A 22,024-nucleotide genomic window follows, 5' to 3' on the forward strand; every position below is an offset into this window, starting at 1 on the left:
TTTTTAAATAAAAAAAATATGCTATCAGACATTTTGACCACTATTGTAGGCTTTTAGTGTTTAAACTTCATGTAAAATACTTGTGTCAATTGTTTTAAACGATGTTCGGTAACATTGTTGTTGTTGGGCTTTCATAGCCTCAGCGTATATGTTTACGCTTCCGATATCAATTAATTGATAACGAGGTTATGTGGAAGATACCTCCAACAATTTTGTAATTTGTCGACAGGGACATCCAAAATAGTTTTTAAAACGAATTGAGAAAGAAATGCAGAGATTGATATAAGGGTTAAAGAAACATATCGCATGAGAGAAGTAAAAACATTTCCTCTCTGGAGAAAAGAAAGTTTTTTCTACGAGGAACTTATGATTCACTTTGTCACGTATCCGAAGTCCATATTATTGACAACTTGTTCGTAGATTCTGTCATGCGTCGACTAAATGCTGCGACTAATTCGCATATTACAATAATCCCAATATTACATATTGGATATTACATTTGTCTTTACCGTTGAGAGCCTACAAAAATATAATATAATATATAATATAATATAATATAATATAATATAATATAATATAATATATAATATATAATATATAATATATAATATATAATATATAATATATAATATATAATATATAATATAATATAATATATAATATATAATATAATATAATATAAAATGAAAAATTGGGGCTTAAATATATAATTTTAGTTGTTACATATTTTCTCCGCACTTTTTTTGTATTGCCTCTCAATCGTTGTTAGAACGCGTTATAATAGAAGCAAGCCACGTGCCATATTTGAGGTTAGCCACACGTTCAAGTAAACCTGTAAGAAAATAATGCAGCCATCTGATTTACGTTTTGAAACAGTTCTTATTAAATAGATATAGAAAACTACGACAGCGTAAATTTATTTACAGAAACGGCTCAGAATCCACAGCCAAGTTTTGGTCGACGTTCATCCAAGGAAAAACGTTTACCTCGATCGAGAGTAAATATCCGTTTCGTTCGAAACCGTTCACTTTTCGGATTCGATCCCTACGACCCAGCATATCCAGCCGTAAAACAGACATTGCCACGGCTATCTTATTGCGCACCGCGAATAAGAATCGAGCCGAGCTCCATCGTGCTTGTGAAAATGTTTACGATCGGTACGAGAGCAAATAATTTGCGACCTATTCGGCCGTGAAGAGCGACAGATTCTCTCCGGGGTGTATCTGGCACGATTGGTTTTACCCGATCCATCCGGTGAAATCCCATTTTCTCTTTCCATTGTCCGATGCAAAGTGTCTGGAAAATAGCGCGGGCCGAAGTTAGACGCATTTCGGGCGAATGAAAGGAAACAGCTCGACTTCCCGATCCCCGGCGCCCCAGCTTTGTGTACACTACCTGTCGCTCCGACGATCCTCGAAACTACCTCGTGGATCGCGTTAACGGGACCCGGTCGGTGCGGCGGAAAGTTTCGTCGCCGGTCGCGCCTCGCACACAAGTCGTTTTCTTCTTTAACCGCGCTCCAGCGGATCCAAGCAACCGTCGCGCTGTCTCGCGCAGGGAGGACCGCCTCTCGGATCCTCTTGTTCCGCGAGTTCGAGCCTCTCTTGCTGCCGTCAATGGCGCACAGTGGTCCAGATCGAGAAACTCGGTGACATGCTGTGTTATAGCTGTTGGACCATTTAGAGATATTGCGTTTGAAATTCTCGCTAAACGTATTTAAAAGGATAGTCATTTTTAACCACGGGCAAGTAAATATTTCGTTCGTTCGTTGAATGATAATTTTTAAATAATTTTCACTTGCAAAACAGGAATTGCGTTTCTGAGTTACGTTAACTTGCATATGTTAAAATTGACATAACCTTGATATTCTCCCCTACTTCCTACGTTTTCAGAGGTATATAATAATCTTGAGAAGATCTGTCACGTCGTTATACGAGAATATTTGGATTTTAGACAATTTTCGTCCCGCTAGGCCGTGTTTTGCTGCACTGTGCGGCCGGTGGCGAACGAACTCGACGATTCGCTAAGGCCCGACCGAATTTCCGCGCAAATGTGTCCCTTCTAGCTTTAGCAGCGCATACTTTCCACCAACCGCGACGGGGCAAATTGAATTCTCGTCGACGAGGACGAGGTGACGGCAAGGCGGCGGCTTTGTTCGGTGGTCGGCCACGCGAGAATCAATTTTTCGAGATCATCGCGGCTCGCGCGGCGCTGCCTCTCTCGCTCTCTCTCACTCTCGCGCTCTCTCTCGCTCTCTCACTCGTGCTCTCTCTCGCTCTCTCTCTCGCGCTTTTGCACTTGCTCACTCTCTCGCTCTCTCTCAATCTCTCTCTTTTACTCTCCCTCTCTCTCTCGCTTTCTCTCTCACTCTCGCGCTCTCTCTCGCTCTCTCACTCTCACGCTCTCTCTCTCGCGCTTTTGCACTTGCTCGCTCTCTCGCTCTCTCAATCTCTCTCTTTCACTCTCCCTCTCTCTCTCACTCTCGCGCGCTCTCTCTCTTTCACTCTCTCTCTCTCTTTCACTCTCTCTCTCTCTCTCTCTCTCTCACTCTCTCTCTCTCTCTCGTCACCGCTGCCGAGCTGGCAAACCGGGAAAACCCATTTGCCGGCTTCCCGGAAACGACGGAGAACGGATGAAAGAAAACGGAGGAAGAAGAATCAAATTAGCCGGATCTGTCGTAAATTACGGAAGCCGCGCCGCCTCGGAGTTTCGCGTAATCACAATTCGTTCGAGAACAAATAAACGTTGCCGCCCCTCCCCCTCCCCCCTCGGGTTTCCTTCGGGGAAGCAGACGCCAGACCGACCACCCCATTCCGGTTTCAAACTCGCCTCTCGAGGAAACTTCGAAAATTTTATAATCGGCCCGTGATGCCGGCTGGAACGTACCCGCGCGCGCGCCGGAATAAACGCGGAGCGAGAACTAAATCATATTTATTCGTTTACCGAAAGGATATGAACCCCGAAAATATTAGCCGTACGAATTAGCCGTACGAACATGGAAACTATCGTTGTTGCAAGTGAATATGATTTCGTAATTAATCCTTTTCATCAAGAAATCGAATCCGTTTCTCTAAGAAACGATCGAACTATTGGTTCCGGAACAATTTTCGCAACATGAAAATGGAGAGGGCGTTCAATTTAATTGTAGCGAACTGAAAATAAAAATAATATAATAATAATAATATTATTAATATTAATAATATAATAATAATAATATTATTATTAATATTAATAATATAATATATTATATTATATTATTAAACAATTAAAGCGCTTGTTTCAATTATTCTATCACAAGAAAAGCCCAAATATATATGTACTAATAACATAAACTGAAAAGGTAAGGATTAAATACATAATTTCAGTTCTTATAGGTTTTTATCCATTTCTTCCAGCGTGTTAATTACGACAGTTATAATATTAATAACGAATTTGTTAAATCGCTTCTCTCGTTGCATTTACATGCACCAAAATATTTCGTCATATTATTTCTGTTAACGGAGAAAAATGTTTCGTGGGATACGATCTCCTATTCTACTAAAAATTCGTAGAACGCGTAAACGCTATTATTACTATAGCGATTTATCATCTGTTCATTATTATTATCGATAATACCGTCGATAATCAATAGCCGCATTTCCCATTCGAGCGCAAAGCAACGCAACAATAAGGAGAAGCGACTTAACGACGAGAGCAGCAAAAAAAAACCGCATCGCGGCGGCGAGGGTGGAGGGGTGGGGGAAGAAAGTTGGTATTATACTTGTCCCAAGGAAAGAGAAGAAAACGCGAGGAGGAGGAGGAGGAGATCGTTGAGGTTCTCGGCCGTGGAAACGTTCAAAGGTTGATTTTTCCCTCGCGAGGTAGCGAAGCGGAGAGAACCGAAGCGGGCGCCGAGCGTCGAGCTCGTTTTAATCTCGTTTTCCATTCGTTTTTCCAGCAAAGGAACTGAAAATATGCGGCAGCGTGAGGAGCGGCGGAGAGGTCTGTTGCTCCGCGGACATGGAGGTGAGATTGCAGGAGAGGGCGCGTAACAAGCACGAGGAAGCCACCAAAGACACTCTCCAGCGACTGCATCAGATCCTGTCGACGAGAGGGACAAGGTTCCACAGTGAGTACCTCCTTAGACTTTCACGATTTTAATAGCTTTCCGCGGCGTTTAATACCAGCCGCCGTGTAGTGTATTCGCGTGCGTGGAGACCGTCGTGCGCCACCCTGTGCGAGGCCATCGATTCAAGCTGATTCCGTTTGAATCGGTCCGTGCGAATAGAACAACGCGGCTTCAACATCCGAGCTTGGGTTCTAAGAGATTCCCACGTCGAGCAATTCTAACGAGCAGTTAGTCGCTTTTACGATAACTCCCCGCGGAAAGTGCGTTGAATTCTTTCGAAGTGTTATTGTTATTAGTTGTTATTATTATATAATACTCATATTATAATACTTATAATACTTTATACTTATATAATTATAATACTAATATATATATATATTAGTACTTATACATTATATATTATATATATATATAATACTATAATATATATAAGTATAATACTAATAAGTTATATTGATTATATAATACTTACAATTATATAATATATTATTATTATTATTATTATTAAATTCGATTCGGATTGGGTGCTTTCCCGTCGTTCTGATTTCATCGTTGAATGGTTGTCGAAGAAGTTTTTCGTCGATAGCATCTACAAATAATAAAATAATAAAATAAACTTACCAAATAAAAGCTTAATAAACTTACCGCGAGGTATACTTCTTCAAAAAATATTCGATTTCGACAAAAACGTTCGGTACGCATAGAAGTCACCGAGATTTGCAAAACGCATTTGTCCAAACTTTCCTTACAGGCTCTTACGAGAAAGTTCGAAATCTTGAGCTTTTTATTTCTTTTTTTTATCATCCCAAGTAATAGCAAAATTAGAGAGAAGTATTTTAGTCATTACGTAATAGTCTGGCCCTTTTACCACCTAAAAATAGATTCAAGTCATTTAGTCCAGTTTCGAAAGAAAGTTATCGCGTGTTGTCTTCGAATCGTGTAAAAAAGAATGAGGACTAAAAAGGTTAAGTCACCGTTATTATTCCAGCATCACTATGTATATAATTCATATCAACGTACACCGGCATGCTGGGCGCTGTCCTTTCTTATCGACTGCCTCGAGTTTCCATAAAAAACGTGCCGCGAGGCTCGAAGAATCCGCGACTTAATATTCTCGGATCTGCCCAGTTTCAATTCCAACCTCCAAACATTTCTGGAAGAGAAATTACTATAAATATAAATTTTCTTCTTCTAAGAAATCGCTAGAATCGAGAAACCTCTCGTCGGCACAACTGGAAAGGTTACAACAAGATATCGAAACACAGCAGCTTGTTCGGCGCAATTGTATTCCAATAACGTTTCTCCGATCCGTGTCGGTGGTTCCATAACCACGGTTTCGGCCGCGTTCGAACAGCGCTTGACCCCGCATTAGCCAACGAACGAGCAGCGTGGAAACCAAGGGCGGCGCGTCGGTGACCGTTTCCGTGGATCGCGGCGAAGATTAAACGGGGCGCCACTGTGAAAATCCTCGGCGACATACCCCGGTGCCCTAACGATTCTCATTAACGAAATTACTCTTTGGCGCGCGCGGGAACTCGCGGCAGAACCTGGCATCGGTGACGATGACGCGGTGGCCTCCCCTCGGTCGAGCCACGGATCTTTTCGCCGTGGCCGTGCCGCGCGGCGGTGCTCTTCACGTGTGTGCCCTTTCCACCACCGGCCGCCACCGTTTCTCCGGCGGTCGGCGCGCTTCTCTTTGAGCCGTGGCTACCTAGCCGCATCTAGCTACCTACGCCCACTTTGCCCTCCACTCGCCGCGGCGCAAGTGCGGCGACACAGAGGTCGGTGCGACAGACGGAGAGAGAGAACCGGCACGGAAAGTCGACGACGAGGAGCGAGATATACCGCGAGACGGCACACCGGCTGAAAGGGAAAGAGAGTAAATAGCGAGGAGAAGCTGACAAGGACTGCTTCAGAGGTGGGCCCCCGCGATTCCAATGGAATTTCACGGGGTTGATAGAACCGTCTACGCGCGGTGAACGGAACCCGCGAATTCGACCGGCGATGCGGCTGTGCACCTAACCTTTTCCCGGAAAAAGTTGGCCGAAATGCGTGCTTTTAAATATCGCACGCAGGTACAGAGATTATATGCGTAGTCGAAGTCGACGAATTCTCGGGCCTGGTAATACCTCGAAAACGATGCAATCTTTAATGGTGCGAGATAGTTTGAAATTTAAAAAAAAAGGACGACTTTTTTAGGTTATATTTGGTAGTTTGAGGTCTTAAACATTAGATGCAAAAGATCCCAGCTTTTGAAAGGTCGTAGTGCGCAGCGGTGTACAAGAATTGTACACTCCTCCTCTGTACCGAAGGACTAGTATTTATTACAGATAATGATTATATCGAAAATATAGATAATATAGGTAATAAATATAATATAATAATATAATAACAAGTATAATATAATAATATCTATCTATATATATATATATGGACTTATTGAATTATGGAATTATCGAATCTATTAATTCTTTCTAACTTCGATCAGATAAATATTGTTATCGAATTGTGTTCGAATATTTTATAAATGTGCCGCCTATCGGCTTCTTGTGTTCCGTTACCGTCGGCGGTCTTGTTTCGTCCAATTGCGGAAAAATCACGCTTTCCGTCAAGGTTTCGCGATATTTTCAATGATATCATGACAGCGTCGATCGAATCAACGATCGGGACCCTTGGGCGTTTTCGAAACGATTTCGAGCAGCGGCCGATGTTCACGGATACTCGAACTCTTTGCGAGCGTCGACGATGTCCTAGAAAAAACGCGGCGGCTGTCCGATTTTTTTTTTCTTTTAATCGCGTTGCTGTCGGTGTTGCTGTTCTTTTTCTATTCATCGGCGAAACTAGGGAAAGCCGTCGGGACCCGATCCCCGCGAGAATAGACGGTCGCAACTCGAATTAAAATCTCCGACAAAGTTCCGCGCGGTGGTTGCTGGCGCACGTACAAAGCACTTGGTTCCCCTTTCGCGCGGAGTGGCGCGACGCGGCAGTCTGGTAGCTTTTTGTCGGTAGCGTCAACGTAGCCGGCGACGATTCCGTCGCACAGAGGCTTTCTCTCCCTCCCTCCCTCTCACTCGCGTACACGCGCGCTCTTTCTCACTTCCTCAGTCGCTCGCTCTCACTCGCGTGCGCGCTCTTTCTCACTTCCTCAGTCGCTCGGCTCTCACTTTTCCCCCTCTCCCTCGCCGCAGTCTGTTCCCCGGCGTCGTTAAAAGGAATTTTAATCACATTCTTCGCGGCTGAAGCGGCGATAAGAACCGGGCTCAGGGCACAGAGATCCACGGGGTTACGCGTCGAGGGTGGCGCGACCGCAATTGGGGATTCAGACGGGGAAGGGGGATGGGGACGGGAAAAGCCGCCGACGCCGACGTCATTCTTATCCGACTGGCACGAGTGACGCGTCCGTCGGCTCTTCCCTCTCGTGACGTGTCACGAGAAACCGATCGAGAACCCTTACCCGAGGATCGATGAATGCTTGGATCTTCTGCTCGCTCGTATGGGCATCGCCGAGTAGAGCCAACGGCGGGGAAAAACGGGGCCGATCCCATACGGGACCGCAAGGTGCAGGTGCCGCGTCGTACAAGGACGGCTAATCAAACACCGTTTTGTAGGTTTCGAACGGTTCCACTTGATTTTCAGCGGCACGGATGAACTTAATCTACTTGGTTTATTTATTACTTATTTATTTATCTTCTTGGTTCCTCGTCCTTCGAGGTTAGAATCTTGTCTCGTATTTTAAGCACTTTATGTTCCGGTGTCTCTGCATCGATCAGTACAAAAATTGAAGATCGATAGGATTATTGTAGGTATTTCTGCGGTTTTGCAATGAAGGCGAACTTTGACAGAGAAAATAAAACCTTCTACGCCAATGAATTGACAACTCGAGCTGTATCTATTATTCTTGAATTCGAATATTTATTTTCTTGAAAATATCGGATCTCTGAAAGCACGAATTTCATTAAAAAAAGCACAATGTAAGGAAACCATGCATGTGCATATGTATTTAGGTTACTTAGGTTATGTATTATAGGTTATTTATTTATTACTGTTAATCTATCCGATCCATCGATGTAAAATTGAATTTTAGTGTTTTACGAATAACATGGCAGCAATTTGGCCAGTTCGTTAGAGAACGTTCCATCATCTTCCAAATGTGTCCGCGGATGTAATTTATCTTCGCAGTGTCGCTGTACTGAAATGAAAAGCGACTAGGTGTTGTGGTCGATCTAGTAACTGCAGTGGCGTTTTGTTCAGTGACGCTTCACACGTTGAGCGGCGAACATCAATCCCGAAAATTCCTACGATGTTAAAGTAATTTAATTAATGGAACCCCGAAGCTGGAATGTTGAAGTTCACAATATGTAATATTAGTTTGTACCTTTTTGTATTTCCAAAGCCTGGTTAAAAATCGGTGTCGCTTACGTGTTACCGACGCGGCACTCAACGTGTCAATCAACCCTTATCGGGCCGAGCAACGATATATCGTTGCTGGCTATAACCCCTGGAAATAAGTTTCCGATCAGACGCTCTTGTACAAAATTTACTGAAAACATTGCTTGTCTTGAAGCGTAAAATAATATTCTTTGTAACTTAAAGTAACAGGGAGTTATTCATTTATTTATTTATTATCAACGACATGCGAATGAAAAAATAAAATGTTGCATGGAAAAAAAGTTTACGATCGGTAGAAATACTGAAACAGAGTTTCAGTATTAGTATTATATTCAGTATTATATTCAGAAACATTTGGGTATTAATTATTAATATTTTGCTTAATATTAATATTAATTAATAATTAATATAATATATATTATATTATATAATATATAACAATATATATTATTATATATATAATTAATATAATAATTTTGCTACTTGCCACGTATTCACAGTCTATGTATCAAATTTTTTCTCATGATAATCGCATGGTAGTTCTTCTTTTTCATAATTTCTCTTTATTTCCCGACACCATTTTTGGTGTTAGAATGTCGCGAGCCATCTTAATCGTCTCATTGGCCCATCAGACTTATTGTAATTGACGGGTCCAGTAAGATAATTATTAATAATAATAATTCATAAGGAAATTGTACACGTATTTATTTGAGGCTATCGTCTAAATTACTTCTGTTACCTTACGACAGCTTCGTTTCAGGAACACTAATCGTTACCTAACCTTAACCTTGTTAACCGAGGCAGGTTACAGCAGGCCACGAGTAACCAGTGGGAGAACGGCTCTCAAATTGTCTAGAAAGCGGGTTAACCCTTTGAGATAGGGTAACATAACTCAATCCGTAACCTGGTTACTACAGGAAGGAATTATTTATTACGACAAATACGCGTATTTATGGCATTCGTTGAATTTAGTTTCTACAAGCTTGTAAATAAGAAGGTCGGGCATTTAAGCATAAATAACCTTGAGAATAATCTTAGTACGTACCTCGATTCGAGTCACACAGACCCGAAACACGATGCAACAAGGATTCTTATTTAAATGTATGCAGGATTTTTCAAAGTTTAACCCGCAGGATAATAGTTGCAATCGCGATTTCCGGCGAATTGGTTTCCATTCACGCGTCCGTATCGAGGTCCCTGCGATCACCGATAAGGTTTCTCTTCCTTCTTTTTCCAGGTTTCTTCAAACTTCTGCTGACTGACAGCAAGAGGAGCTTCCACGAGATGTTCAAGAAAACTTACGGCATGCTTTACGAGCAGAACTCGTACGTCTTCACGGATCTGTACAAGGAACTGGAGAATTATTACGCCAAAGGGACGGTAAGTTTGCGTTTTCTACCTTTATTTTCCACGTCTGTTCGATCGATGCCGATTGTGCATACGCGTATGCGTTAGGTATTACTAAGGGGCCACCTAGAAACAAATTATATTTTATATATTTTATATTAATATTAATATCATATATATTATATAATGTATATAATATTATATATATATATATATATATATATATATATATATATATTATATTATATAATAATATTATTATATAGTATTATATAATATTAATATCAGATTACGTGCGCCCGAAACCATTCAAATTTCGTTCAAAACATTTTTCAGTATCGTCGACGGTTTCGAAGATATTCGACCGGATAGAGTGAAATTGGTCGCCCTGTACATGGGAAGCCCTTTATCGAAAATCTCACTGATCAAGTGAGAAATTCGAATGGACAAATAAAATATTTTCTTGAAACCCGTTGGCTTGCAATTAGTGCGATGGCAGGGTAAACCACGCGAACGCGTTGAGATTGCGACTGTAGTCGGTATTACTGCGGCAACGAATTTACACAGAGAGACGAATAATACCATACAGGATGAGTCACAAATCATTCCCCATGATTTTTCAGCCTCTTCCGATGGTCTGACAGAAAAATGTTTTCTATCAAAGTTAATTAGCATTTAACCGACGAGGGGGATCACAATTGTTTCAATTTGAAAACAAATTGATGGTCGTTTCATCTAAAACTATAACGGTATTTTATCGAAAATCAATTTGTTTTTAAATGTAAACAAGTGCGATTCCTTGTCGGTTAAATACTAATTAACTCCGAGAGAAAACATTTTTTTTTTGTCAGACCATCGTCAGGAGCTGAAAAAACCCAGGGATTAATTTCCGACTCACCCTGTACATTGCGTCCCGCCTCGCGGAACAGGAGAATTCGTATTTATCGAGGATTCATCGTTTCCTTGTTTCTCTCTCCTTTTTTTTCTTTTTTATTATACTTCCCCACGTTTCCATGCCACGACGACTCGATAATACGGCCGTCGGATTATTCCTTCGATCGGTGCGCTCTCGAATATTGGCCAGGATGGAAAACTATACCGGGGGAAATATCTATGAATGGATAATCCTCGGACTATACTTCTTTGTTTCCTCTTTTTCGATCGATCAGCGGTAATACTTCGTACGTCTCGAGTGTTCGACGCGATGCTGAAGAATTATTTTGCCTGCGTTCATTATCCGAGATACTTATTTTTTTCCGTTTAATGCGACCTCGAGACCGACGTTGAAACAGAGTTCATTTCCCTAATCATTGATCTGGCGGATCTTTGTCCATCTATGGTACTTGCGAACACTGTAAAACATGAGAAAATGTAAACAGTTATTAAAAGCATATGATTTTCTTCTTTATATTTATATTTTTTATATTTTTATTATATTTTTCGGTAACTAATAATAAGCTGTTCATTTTAGCGTTACTTTAAAATAAAGTAATCATTACTTTGATCAATTAATCGACACGTACACTGTTACTATCATTCATCCTTAACCTGTCGTCTCATCTTAACCCTTTGCACTCGAAGCTATTTTAACCGTAAATCCGAACCAATTTTTCTGACTTAACGGTGTTTCCATTTTACACGACAAAGTGCATTTTATGCACATGAAATTGAGTCTTGCGACGACTCGTGCGACAGTTACACTTTAAACAATTTCCCAAATCTAAACTTTGTTAATACAAAAATTATCTTAGAACGTGATACAACAATTTTACCGGTGCCTCAGAGTCACCTCTCGAGTGCAAAGAGTTAGCCTATACAGTGCAGTTTTCGATGAACCGGTGCGAACACGCCTGATCGTACAATCTAACCTAATATACCTAATTTGTAAACTATTACAGTAAGAACATCTTGATCCTAGGAATCGTAGCTGTGTGTGTGTACATTAAAAGAAAATAGGTTATGTCAAGCTTGACAATTTCATGCTTTCAGAGATCCAGTATTTCGAGAAAAGTAAATATTCAAGTTAAAGAATAATAGGCGATAACTCAAGTCATCAATTAATTGGCATGAAAAAGTCTTACTTTCTCCGTCAAAGTTCGCCTTCATTGAAAACCTGCAATAATACCTACCCTTACCCTATAAATGAGACGAATCTCGATTGTCTTTTCGAACTTGATCGACCAAGCGCCGAATTATTGTTTCAGGTTAACTTGAATGATGCCATGGACAACTTCTTCAACACTCTCTACCTGAAGATGTTCACCGTTCTGAACAGCCAATACGATTTCGACAACAAGTATCTGGAGTGCGTGGGCGAAAGTATGAAAGAGATGAGGCCGTTCGGCGACGTCCCGCAGAAACTGGGCGTCCAGATCAAGAGATCGTTCGTCGCGACAAGAGCGTTTAGCCAAGCTATGACCGTGGCCGCAGACATCCTGAAAAACATGCAGTCGGTGAGGGCCGAGCTCTTCCTCTCCTTTTTCTCCTATTTCTTCTTCTTCTTCTTCTTCTTCGTCTACTCAACCTGTTAATCGAGAATAACAAGTTAACTCGTGACTGGAAAATCTTCGTGCAGTGTGCACGACGAGTTAACCCCCCTCTCCCCTCCCCCTCCTGCCCCGATAAAATTTTAATACATTCGACGCGGAGAGCTTGTTGCTCGCTGTAATATGTGTAGCTGTCAAAACAGCTATTTAAGCTTCGCACGTTGATTAAACCAAGGACGTGTGAAATAATAGTTATTCGAACAATTTTAATGGCGTAAAATCGATAACGAAATCGCGATCATTGTTCAAGTTATCGATCGCGAAATGTAAAAGAAATTGTTCAGAAAGGGAACCACGCGGTTGAAAGATCTCAATTATTCTTTTTCATTTTGGTTATACATAACAATTGCAATAAACGAAGATAGTTGTTATCGATAAACTATTATATATATAATATTATATATTATATTAAATATTAATATGTATTATATATATATTATATGTATATATATATATATATATATATAGTTATATATATAGTTACGAATAACTGGGAATAAAATTATATATATAAAATAATATAAATAATATAATATATAAAATAATTATAAAATAATATATATAAAATTATATATATATAATAGTAATATATATATTATATTATATTATATATATTATTTTATAATTATTTTATATATTATATTATTTATATTATTTTATATATATATAATTTTATTCCCAGTTATATATATATATATATATATATATATATATATATATATATATATATATATTCGTAACTAACAAATTTCCAACGTCTGTAACGATTATGGATGACGAAAAGCGAATATCGATTGCATAGTATAACTATTATACATACATGTATGTACAATTTACATAATACATGTACGTGCTTAATTATACTTTCGGTATTACATTGAAACGGAGGAACCGAAAAATTGACCGATAAGTGCTGGTAGACGCGTCGATATTTTTATATGGACAACTATATGATGTCAGGCCAGTATTTGTTTATTAAATTGACCGATAAATGCTGGTGGACGGGTCGATGTTTTTACATGGACAACTATACGACGCGTCACGCCAGTATTCCTCGTATTTCGATTTTCATAAGGGTGTCGACGGCGCAGCCGGTGTGTTTCACATTTCGGAGGAGAGGACTCCGTCTAGAAACAACGGCGATCGGCCGATTCAACGATTTCGGCTCGTAACGAATCCCTGCTCTCGCTGAAAAAAAAAAAGAAAAAAAGAGGAGTGCGGCGAGAGGCTGCGCCGCGCTTAAACCGAGGACAGCTGGAAAATCGTTTTGTGTTTGCAGTTGAAGCCGTCCGCGGACTGTGCAGCTGCATTCACCAGAATGACAGTCTGTCCGTCGTGCAGCGGGATCACCGGGAACGTGTTAGCGTGCGGCGACATGTGTACTAACGTGATGAAGGGTTGCTTGGCCCAGCATGCGGCTCTGGACACTGAATGGAATCACTTTGTCGGTGAGTAATTTCCCGTCCATTGTTCCCCGGTAATTATGGACTCACGCCGCTCGATGCGCGATCCCCGCGCGTCGCCCAGTTGACCACTTTTATTTGCCGCGAACGGAAAACACGTAACGCGGCTCTCGCCCGCTCTCGCGTTCGTCCGACTGAATCTCGCACTGTCTTCCGGATCGTCTTGCGTAATCGTTGTGAATTCTGACGAAAGATAAACCGGTTTCTGTTGATGCATCGGGATAGTAAAAGTTCTACAAAAATCGGTGTACGTTGTTCGAAACTCTGATCTCTCGTTTAGACGAGTTTCAGGGAGGTTCGTTGGGTTTCAGTCCGTTTGTGCAACTAGGCTGCAGACCTAACGCAAATATGTATAAGTACATATGTACAACATATATGTACAACATAGAGAACATAGTATGATATAAAATATTATACTATATTATATTATATTATATTATATTATATTATATTATATTATATTATATTATATTATATTATATTACATTACATTACATTACATTACATTACATTACATTACCATTACATTACCATTACATTACCACTACATTACATTACATTACATTACCACTACATTACATTACATTACCACTACATTACATTACCATTACATTACATTACCATTACCATTACGTTACCATTATATCATCGTTACATTGCCGTTACATTGCTGTTACATTGCTGTTACATTGTTGTTATATTACTGTTACATTACATTACCATTGCAATACCATTACATTACATTACCATTGCAATACCATTACATTACATTACATTACCATTACCATTACCATTACATTACATTACATTATATTAATTCATTTGCGCCGCAGTGGTATAAAAGATGCCACTGGTAAGCTAATGGGAGAGGATCGAATTTCAGAGGCCGTGGACAAGGTGGCGGAACGGCTGCTGGGCCCGTTCAACATCGAGATGCTGGTGCGACCGATCAATCTGAAAATCTCGGAGGCGATAATGAACTTCCAGGAGACCGGGACCGACGTCTCGCAGAGAGTGTTCGCCGGTTGCGGCCGGCCGAGGCTCGGCAGACGAAGACGTAGGCGCAGGGACGACCGCGAACTGGAGCTCGAGTCGCTGAACTTCGATCAGGAAACGTTGACCGAGGACCGGAGGTCCTCGACTGCGGCCAGCCTGGACAAGCTCGTGAAGGAGATACGGCAAAGAGTCCGGGACTCGCGCCAGTTTTGGGTCTACCTGCCGTACAAACTGTGCAACGACGGCCTCGTCGTCCCGCCGAGCAACACGAAGGAGTGTTGGAACGGCACGCACGTCGACAAGTGAGTCGACGACAATTTCTTGCTCTGCACGATCGTTCGCCCGGATCGTCCTTATCCCGACACTTCGACGCGCGTCTCTTCTTTTCTTCTCGTATAATGTTACGCGTGATCCCTCGGCCCGTTTCTACTACAGAACACGCGTTCGATTCTCGAGCATGTGCCAGGATCGATGTAACAATCGCCGTTGTCTCTGCAGGCGTGTCTAAATTGAGACAATCGGTTAGAGTAAGATCCACTAATACCAGTTTCGCGAATGGAGAAAAGTGTATATATATAAATAAAGATTTATGTATATATATATATATATATATATATATATATATATATATAATATTATACTATATTATATAATATTTATTATATATTTATATATATTATATTATACTATATTATATAATATTATTATATATTTATATATATTATATTATACTATATTATATTATATATATATATATATATATATAAATAAAAATTTATTTATATATATATATATGCATTTATTATATAAAAAATATATATAAACGCAGTGCGAAATGTTTTTTCATGCGAGACGCGATCTATCGGAGGCATCGTAGATCAAATCGAGACGGCGCACAGTGGTCGAATATCCCCATAACATAGCAAAAATTCGTTCTCTATGGTCGCAAATTCCCAACAGTTTTTTTAAAAAAAATTTTTATTGCAGTATTCATATTTACGTTTATTTATATCGCGTTGTTATTTCTTGTTTATGTCGTATCGATTGCCCGTTCGCGCAGGTATATATACCCGGTGTCGTTGAATGGCGAGACTCAGAGCTTGAACCCAGAGGTACGCAGCTCGGGACCGAGGCCGACCATCGTTCGAGATCAGGTCTTCGCGTTGACCACCATCACGAACAGGCTCAAGTCGGCGTACAATGGGCAGGATGTCGATTGGATAGACACAGGTGAATACAGAGCATCTTTGTGTCTCCTCTAACGGTATCCGCGACATCGTCTATCGTCACGCTCGGAAACGATAACATAACATAACCTAAAGCGTGACAGTGGAATCTCGATTATCGTCCGGTCCAAATACATTTCACGCAGCAAAATCGATTTATTGCACGGATCGATGAAAATTCAAGTCGGCACTGTAACTAATTGATTGTTCTATCATACAGATATTATACCATGCTTTTGACCGGATAATCGAGGTTATACTGTACGACGCGAACGAATTTCGAATCTTGCGAGAAATCTGAAGTTCGCCGTTTGTTCCGTCCGAACTTTGCACAAACTGGAAAACTCGAAGCAGTTCGACGGAACGAACTGTGAAAGAGTCGATGTAAATATCGTGCACGAACGTAGCAACGGTGACAGCATATCGCGCGCTATTCACTCAGAACATAGCTGCTACAGCGGATCCATTCGCGTAATCAACGGCGATGTCCGATGGATAATGAGAATCGATTAAATGGAACGGCATTTTGCCTCGCGATAAGCTAGTTCTCGATTCATCACCGTGACACGGATTGCGGCAACCAATCTGAGGAGGTTGCCGTTTCCAACGAAGCCCTAATGGAACATAATATGCATAGACGTTCTGCAGAACATGATACGACAACTCCGGAGAGGGAAATAATTTTTCATGTATTGTAAAGTACGTTGAAAATATTTTTAAAACATCGCTGCAGCAGTTATAATAAAATAAATAATATAATAAATGAAAAATAAAAGGATAAATCGTATCCTTGTGACAGATGTAGAGACTTGAAACTTGGCTAAGATGGTTTTCCACTATAGTGATCTGTCGAATAATATTTTATTTGAAAGCAACATAAATAACTAATCAAAAGGATTCATATCGTGCCGTTATTTACAATGCCGTTGCGTGAAAATGAAAAATTAGTAACACTTGAAGTAACAAAAATTTCGAATAATGAACGTTGTGTTTTATATTTCAGATGCTTTCCGTTAATAACTCGTAAACAAAGCCGCAGATCGCATTTTCGCAAAGGAAAAAGTTACTTCAAATGACCTCAGCTACCCCTTATTTTCGGCTGTTAAAATAATTGTAGAACACCCTGTATATATACACACACAGATGTTAACCGTGCGTTTGTAATTGCAGACGAATCGGATTGGAACAGTTCGGGAAGCGGATCCGGCGGCGGCATAGACGAAGACAACACCCCGATCACGGACGACGAGGACGGGTTCAAGGAGGGTTCGGGCTACGAGCCGAAGGTGTTGCCGCCGGACACGCCGAAGCAATCACCGCCGGCGGTGCATCCCGACGGCGTGCCACCGAGGTTGGACACGGTGCCCAACGTGTCCGGCGGCAAGAGCGAGGATGGGTCCGCGGCCGGGTCTGGGTCCGATTCGAGCGGCGGTTCCGGGTCCGGTACCGGCAGCGGCGACAGCAGTACGGGCACCGGAAACGGCACCACCACCGCGGACAGCGGCGCGAGCAGACAGAAAATGTCCCTCTCGCGCGCCCTGACGACGTACCTCGTTCCCATAGTGGTTATGTGGTTCGGTGGTTGTCTCACCGAGTGGCTGTGATCGTGTGGTTTCCGAGGAGAACGTACCGCTATGTAAATAAATTCCTTTCGACCGTAACTCGCGTCCTCGGTGTGTCGCGCGAGTACTCTAAAGGGAACAATGGTCCCCAGTGGCTGCCGGCCGAGAGAGGACATCGATCGGTTCGAGGAGGCGCGCGCGTTCTCCATCGAACAATCTGACACGAACGTCGGGGGACGCCTTACGGAGACGGTACATCCCGTGGACGTTGACCAGACACACGCTGCAGCTGGCTCGAGACATCGGCAAAGAGTTTCCTCCACGGTGGAATGCTTCCGCTCGTCGACGAACCCCGCTCGGATCAAAGCGCGAGCTCGCGATGGCTGCCGGACGGCTAGATTATACGCAGGACTCTCAAGAGGATTCCTGCGGCGATCCACCGCCGGAAGAGCGCGGTTTACAGTCGTCGTTCCTAGGCCCTGAGGTTGCCCGATGACCATAAGGCAAGATGCAAGTCGTGGTCGTCTTCGTGGCAAGGACTCTAGCAGATCCGGAAGGTCTCGACGATGCACGACGGTTCACGCGAAGCTTGTGCGAACCGAGTAACCAGACGAATTTAACCCAGACGGCCGCGAGGACCGATTATCGAGCGACTGACGGATTCGTGTGGATCGATTAGCATCATCTGTGATCCGTATTCGAGGACGAGCTTCTGAAGAGATCGCCGCAGACACGGCGACGGAAAAAGGAATTCCGGTCGGTTTCGCTGGTATACCGGTTCGGTACCAGCGAGGACAGTGGGGAGGATAGAGAGAGAGGAAAATCCTTATTTTTTCTTCGAGGATATGCTTGTTGAACGGGGTGTGGTTTGAACAGTTTGAGATTCTATGGTGAAATGTAAATAAAGAAGGGTGGGCGCGCGATTAAGGGTTCCGCGGCGGAGAACACGTTCGTGGAAACACGGGAACACTTCCTCCGGAAGTTTACCCTCGTGCGTTCCCGGCTTTCGAACTGTCCAACGCGTGGCTTTACGTCGCTGTAACGGAGTCACGATCGGCGCAAAGTCTTGGGAAACGATTCTCTCCATCTTGAGACGATCCTTGAGACGTTTTTTAATCGTCGACGGACGAACGTCGACGTGAAAGTCTGAAGTTCCAGGCGAACGATTCGATTATTCGGATGATCGGCGGATCAAACTTTAAGAGAGGAATATTTGATATGCTTTAACACTTTGTTAGCAACCCGCGACAAATTCTACAAAACTGAAGTATTTTATTGAATCGAATCGAAATTGGAAAGTTTAGTTGTAGAACGTGGTAAAATTAAAACTTAGTAAAATTAAGAGGATATAATAGATTAGCGTAAAGATTAATTTTCAAATCCTAGTAGATAATTCTGCGAATCGCATAATCGATGACGTACCACTAAAAGCGTTTTAAACACTCCTTGTTCAAGAAACAGTTGATTCTGAAGAAATTCAAGAAAATATGATTTAGCCGGAAGGCATTGATAACGGAAAGAAAAACCTTTGTAACTTTCCCGAGAAAAAAGAAATCAGAATTTACAGGACTCGCGCGTCGATGATCAGATCGCAGATGGACGTTAAACCTAGTTGGACAGTCTAATCGAATCGACGTGTTTCTTTGCGCCGCTCCGCCGCCGCTGCCGCGTCATTCCAACAACCGGTACTCCGAAACGCGGTCGAAAATCGACTCCTGTGATAAAATCAAAAAAGTAAAAAAACGGTAAAAGAAGAAGAAGAAGCGCCTTGACATCATTCTGGCAACGTCGAGCCTACACGCGGGCAGAATAAAAAAAAAAAAAGAAACAGAGACATTATTCTACAAATCTAGTGAAATATTCAAATAAATATTACGAATAATTATTTGTAATTATATAATTATATATTATTATTATTATTATTATTATTATTAATATTATTATTATTACAAAAGCGAAATTAATATAAAAAGAAAAATTGTACGTTGCGTTCGAGATATGGTTGCGTGGACGAGGAAGCGTCAGGATCTTGCGATCCCATTTTCGCAGACACCTGCAGAGAGACGCGCCTCGTCCACGAAAAAATATCATCTGCCTTTCGCGAGACAAAGAGAGAACGACGAATTGTAGGCGTGTCCTTTCGCGCGACGCGGACGCACACGGGGCGTAAACCTGCTGTTAATCGCAGTTACGCTCCGGTTCGGTTCAACTCTTCGACGACTATGTAGAAAGGTGCGAACGACCGATGATGATGTCTGATCATAAAAGTCGAGTTACCTCCATCGCGTACCGTTCGGGACTCGACCGTCCGCGAGGAGCGAAAACAGGAGGACTCGGCGAACAGGGAACAGGGTTTTATAATCGCGAAAGCATTTACGGACCAGTTGAACAATTTTCCAGAAATCGAGCACTCGCTGAAAACAGTAGTAGTGTCAGAGCGATCCATTATATTTTTTTCTCTATTTACTCTTTGTTCGTTTATCTCATTTCGACTTAGGCGTCGAGCGTTCCGCCGCGAGTCGACGAGCATTTTAATCGTTCGATGCCCGGGTCCGCGCTTTCTCGACGCGAGGCTTTTTCGAACTGAACGAAAGAAAGGGGACGACGGGGGGCGACGTGGAGAAGAAACTCGCGGCGAGGAGCGACCGGGGGTGACAAAGTCGGGCACGTCGAAGTACACTTATTACGTTTCTTACTATTATTCTTAATAATTGTATTTATGTTATTCGCTATTACGAGAAGGTAACGAGCAGCGAGGAGATTCATGTGCAAATCGGTGGCGACACACACGTATTCGTCGGAGACCTCAAACGAAATTGTTAGTCGAGATTGCGTGAACCTTTGTTTCTTAGACTAGCCCACTGTAAAACGATCGCGTCGCATCGACACCTAAGCGATAATTCGCTAAGCCTGCTGCTCTCCAGAGGAATGGATTCGCCGTTGAAAATCGTTCGACAAGAAGCATTGCGATTGTCGATGAATTTCGAGCCCGATCCTCGGAGAAGCAGACGATGATCTTTGTTTCTTTTTCTGTATTTTCTTTTTTGTAATCTTCGCGACGATTGAATGAACGAAAGGGGAAGAGCGAAGGATTAGAAAATACGCGCGACGGTTCACGGTTGAAAAATGTAAGACCGTGTGTGTGTGTGTCTGCGTATGTGGCGTGCGTTTGCGTGTGCATGTGCGGGGATGAATGTGTATAAAGACAGAGAATCCCGGTTTATTACGCGTCACGCGTGCGATCATTGATGTTCGTGAATTTTGTCCTTTGATTTCTCCGCGTTCGATGATTCGCGTTCTCGATGCCGATCTTAAACGTCTAGCGATCAGCGAAGAATGTCCGATACACCGCATACGTCGAGAGAGACCATTGTAATCCGCGAGGATACACCGTTCTACATACTGCCCGATGCATTATTGTGATAAAACCGCGTAGACACCGAGAAGAGACCCTCGAGAACTGCTCTCACGTTATTTTCGGACCGATCGGTTCGGGGAGGGGCGGAGGGGGGAGGTGGTAACGATCGGTAAACGCAGGTGGAAACGCGTGTGAAACGTACGTGCCATAGAGCGACGTGGAAAAAACCAGAAGAATATTCCGAAACACGCCGAAAAGCGACTACACAAACCTTACTTTTCACGCGATCGGTCTCGACTTTTCGCTCGTATCCGAGACGGTTCCGTTACGTGTACAGACACCGGAGAGAGTCTCGCCGTTACATCCTTACAGTGTGCTAGCATCTAACCCGAGAATTTTATTTAACGACCGACCCTATGAAATAAATTGAAATATTCAAAAGGAAACACAGCCGGTCTCGATCTTTCCCCTGCACCTGTGAACGCGCGATTGACGCGCCACGCGAGGTACAGTCGCTCGCAAAAATTCAGCGTACACCTTCTAAAACGCAACAACTTTTTAAAAAAGGAAATTAAAAACTCGTTTTCCCTTTTTTTAATTTTTTATTGGGCCTATAACGCGGAAATTAGAAAAGTTTGAAATATAAAATCGTAGATAACTCGGTAACTTGTATGCATGCTGAAAAATCTATTGCAAATGTTACTTCTTCTTTTTTTTTGTTATCCCAAATAACAGCAAAATTAAAAACAGGCGTTTCAGTAGACAGGGTCTAGTAGACTAGATGCTCTATCATCTGAAAGATATTCAAGTTGCTTAGTCCAGTTTTAAAGTATCCTTAATTTTGTGAGACTTCTACTCGTTATTAACACTGGACTTTTACCGAGCGCTGAGCGTGACAGATTCTCTACAACAATTACAAGACTGAATTTTATTCAAACTCTTCGGCAATTTTATTATAATGAACGCTTGATTCAAGAAACTTTTTAACATTTTTTTTAAATTTTTAAAAATTTTCTTTTAATTTTAAAA

At 42.0% G+C, this 22,024-nt stretch overlaps 1 protein-coding gene and 2 long non-coding RNA genes across 9 annotated transcripts in view; 1 reads left to right on the forward strand and 2 right to left on the reverse strand.

Annotated features, from left to right (window-relative positions):
- Positions 1–21,441, forward strand: part of dlp (glypican dally-like) — a 159,373-nt gene extending 137,932 nt beyond the window's left edge. For all 3 annotated transcript variants that reach the window (XM_076528142.1, XM_076528144.1, XM_076528143.1), the window contains exons 2-8: positions 3,938–4,108; positions 9,735–9,877; positions 12,049–12,297; positions 13,670–13,838; positions 14,737–15,151; positions 15,910–16,079; positions 17,246–21,441. In XM_076528142.1, the coding sequence (XP_076384257.1) occupies positions 3,938–4,108; positions 9,735–9,877; positions 12,049–12,297; positions 13,670–13,838; positions 14,737–15,151; positions 15,910–16,079; positions 17,246–17,679 (1,751 nt within the window). In that variant the 3' untranslated portion in view covers positions 17,680–21,441. The remainder of the gene's footprint in view (positions 1–3,937; positions 4,109–9,734; positions 9,878–12,048; positions 12,298–13,669; positions 13,839–14,736; positions 15,152–15,909; positions 16,080–17,245) is intronic.
- LOC143262232 (uncharacterized) lies at positions 694–2,532 on the reverse strand. Its single transcript, XR_013036125.1, has 3 exons — positions 1,396–2,532; positions 925–1,296; positions 694–832 (listed from the first exon to the last, which is right to left on the reverse strand). It is a non-coding gene; the product is annotated as an uncharacterized LOC143262232 (long non-coding RNA).
- On the reverse strand, positions 4,587–15,991 carry LOC117217394 (uncharacterized). 5 transcript variants are annotated; one of them, XR_013036139.1, is made up of 14 exons: positions 15,850–15,991; positions 13,778–15,353; positions 11,974–12,368; positions 10,743–11,196; positions 9,897–9,970; positions 9,543–9,838; positions 9,237–9,408; positions 8,985–9,130; positions 8,484–8,606; positions 8,152–8,403; positions 7,563–8,045; positions 5,083–5,261; positions 4,754–4,979; positions 4,587–4,697 (listed from the first exon to the last, which is right to left on the reverse strand). It is a non-coding gene; the product is annotated as an uncharacterized LOC117217394 (long non-coding RNA). The 5 variants fall into 5 exon arrangements; XR_013036138.1 differs by having other exon boundaries at positions 8,985–9,408; positions 11,980–12,368; XR_013036140.1 differs by having other exon boundaries at positions 5,129–5,261; positions 8,985–9,408.
- Positions 21,442–22,024: the final 583 nt, after the last annotated feature.

The sequence above is a fragment of the Megalopta genalis genome, unplaced genomic scaffold (assembly GCF_051020955.1).
Source record: "Megalopta genalis isolate 19385.01 unplaced genomic scaffold, iyMegGena1_principal scaffold0100, whole genome shotgun sequence".
NCBI classification, from domain to species: domain Eukaryota; kingdom Metazoa; phylum Arthropoda; class Insecta; order Hymenoptera; family Halictidae; genus Megalopta; species Megalopta genalis.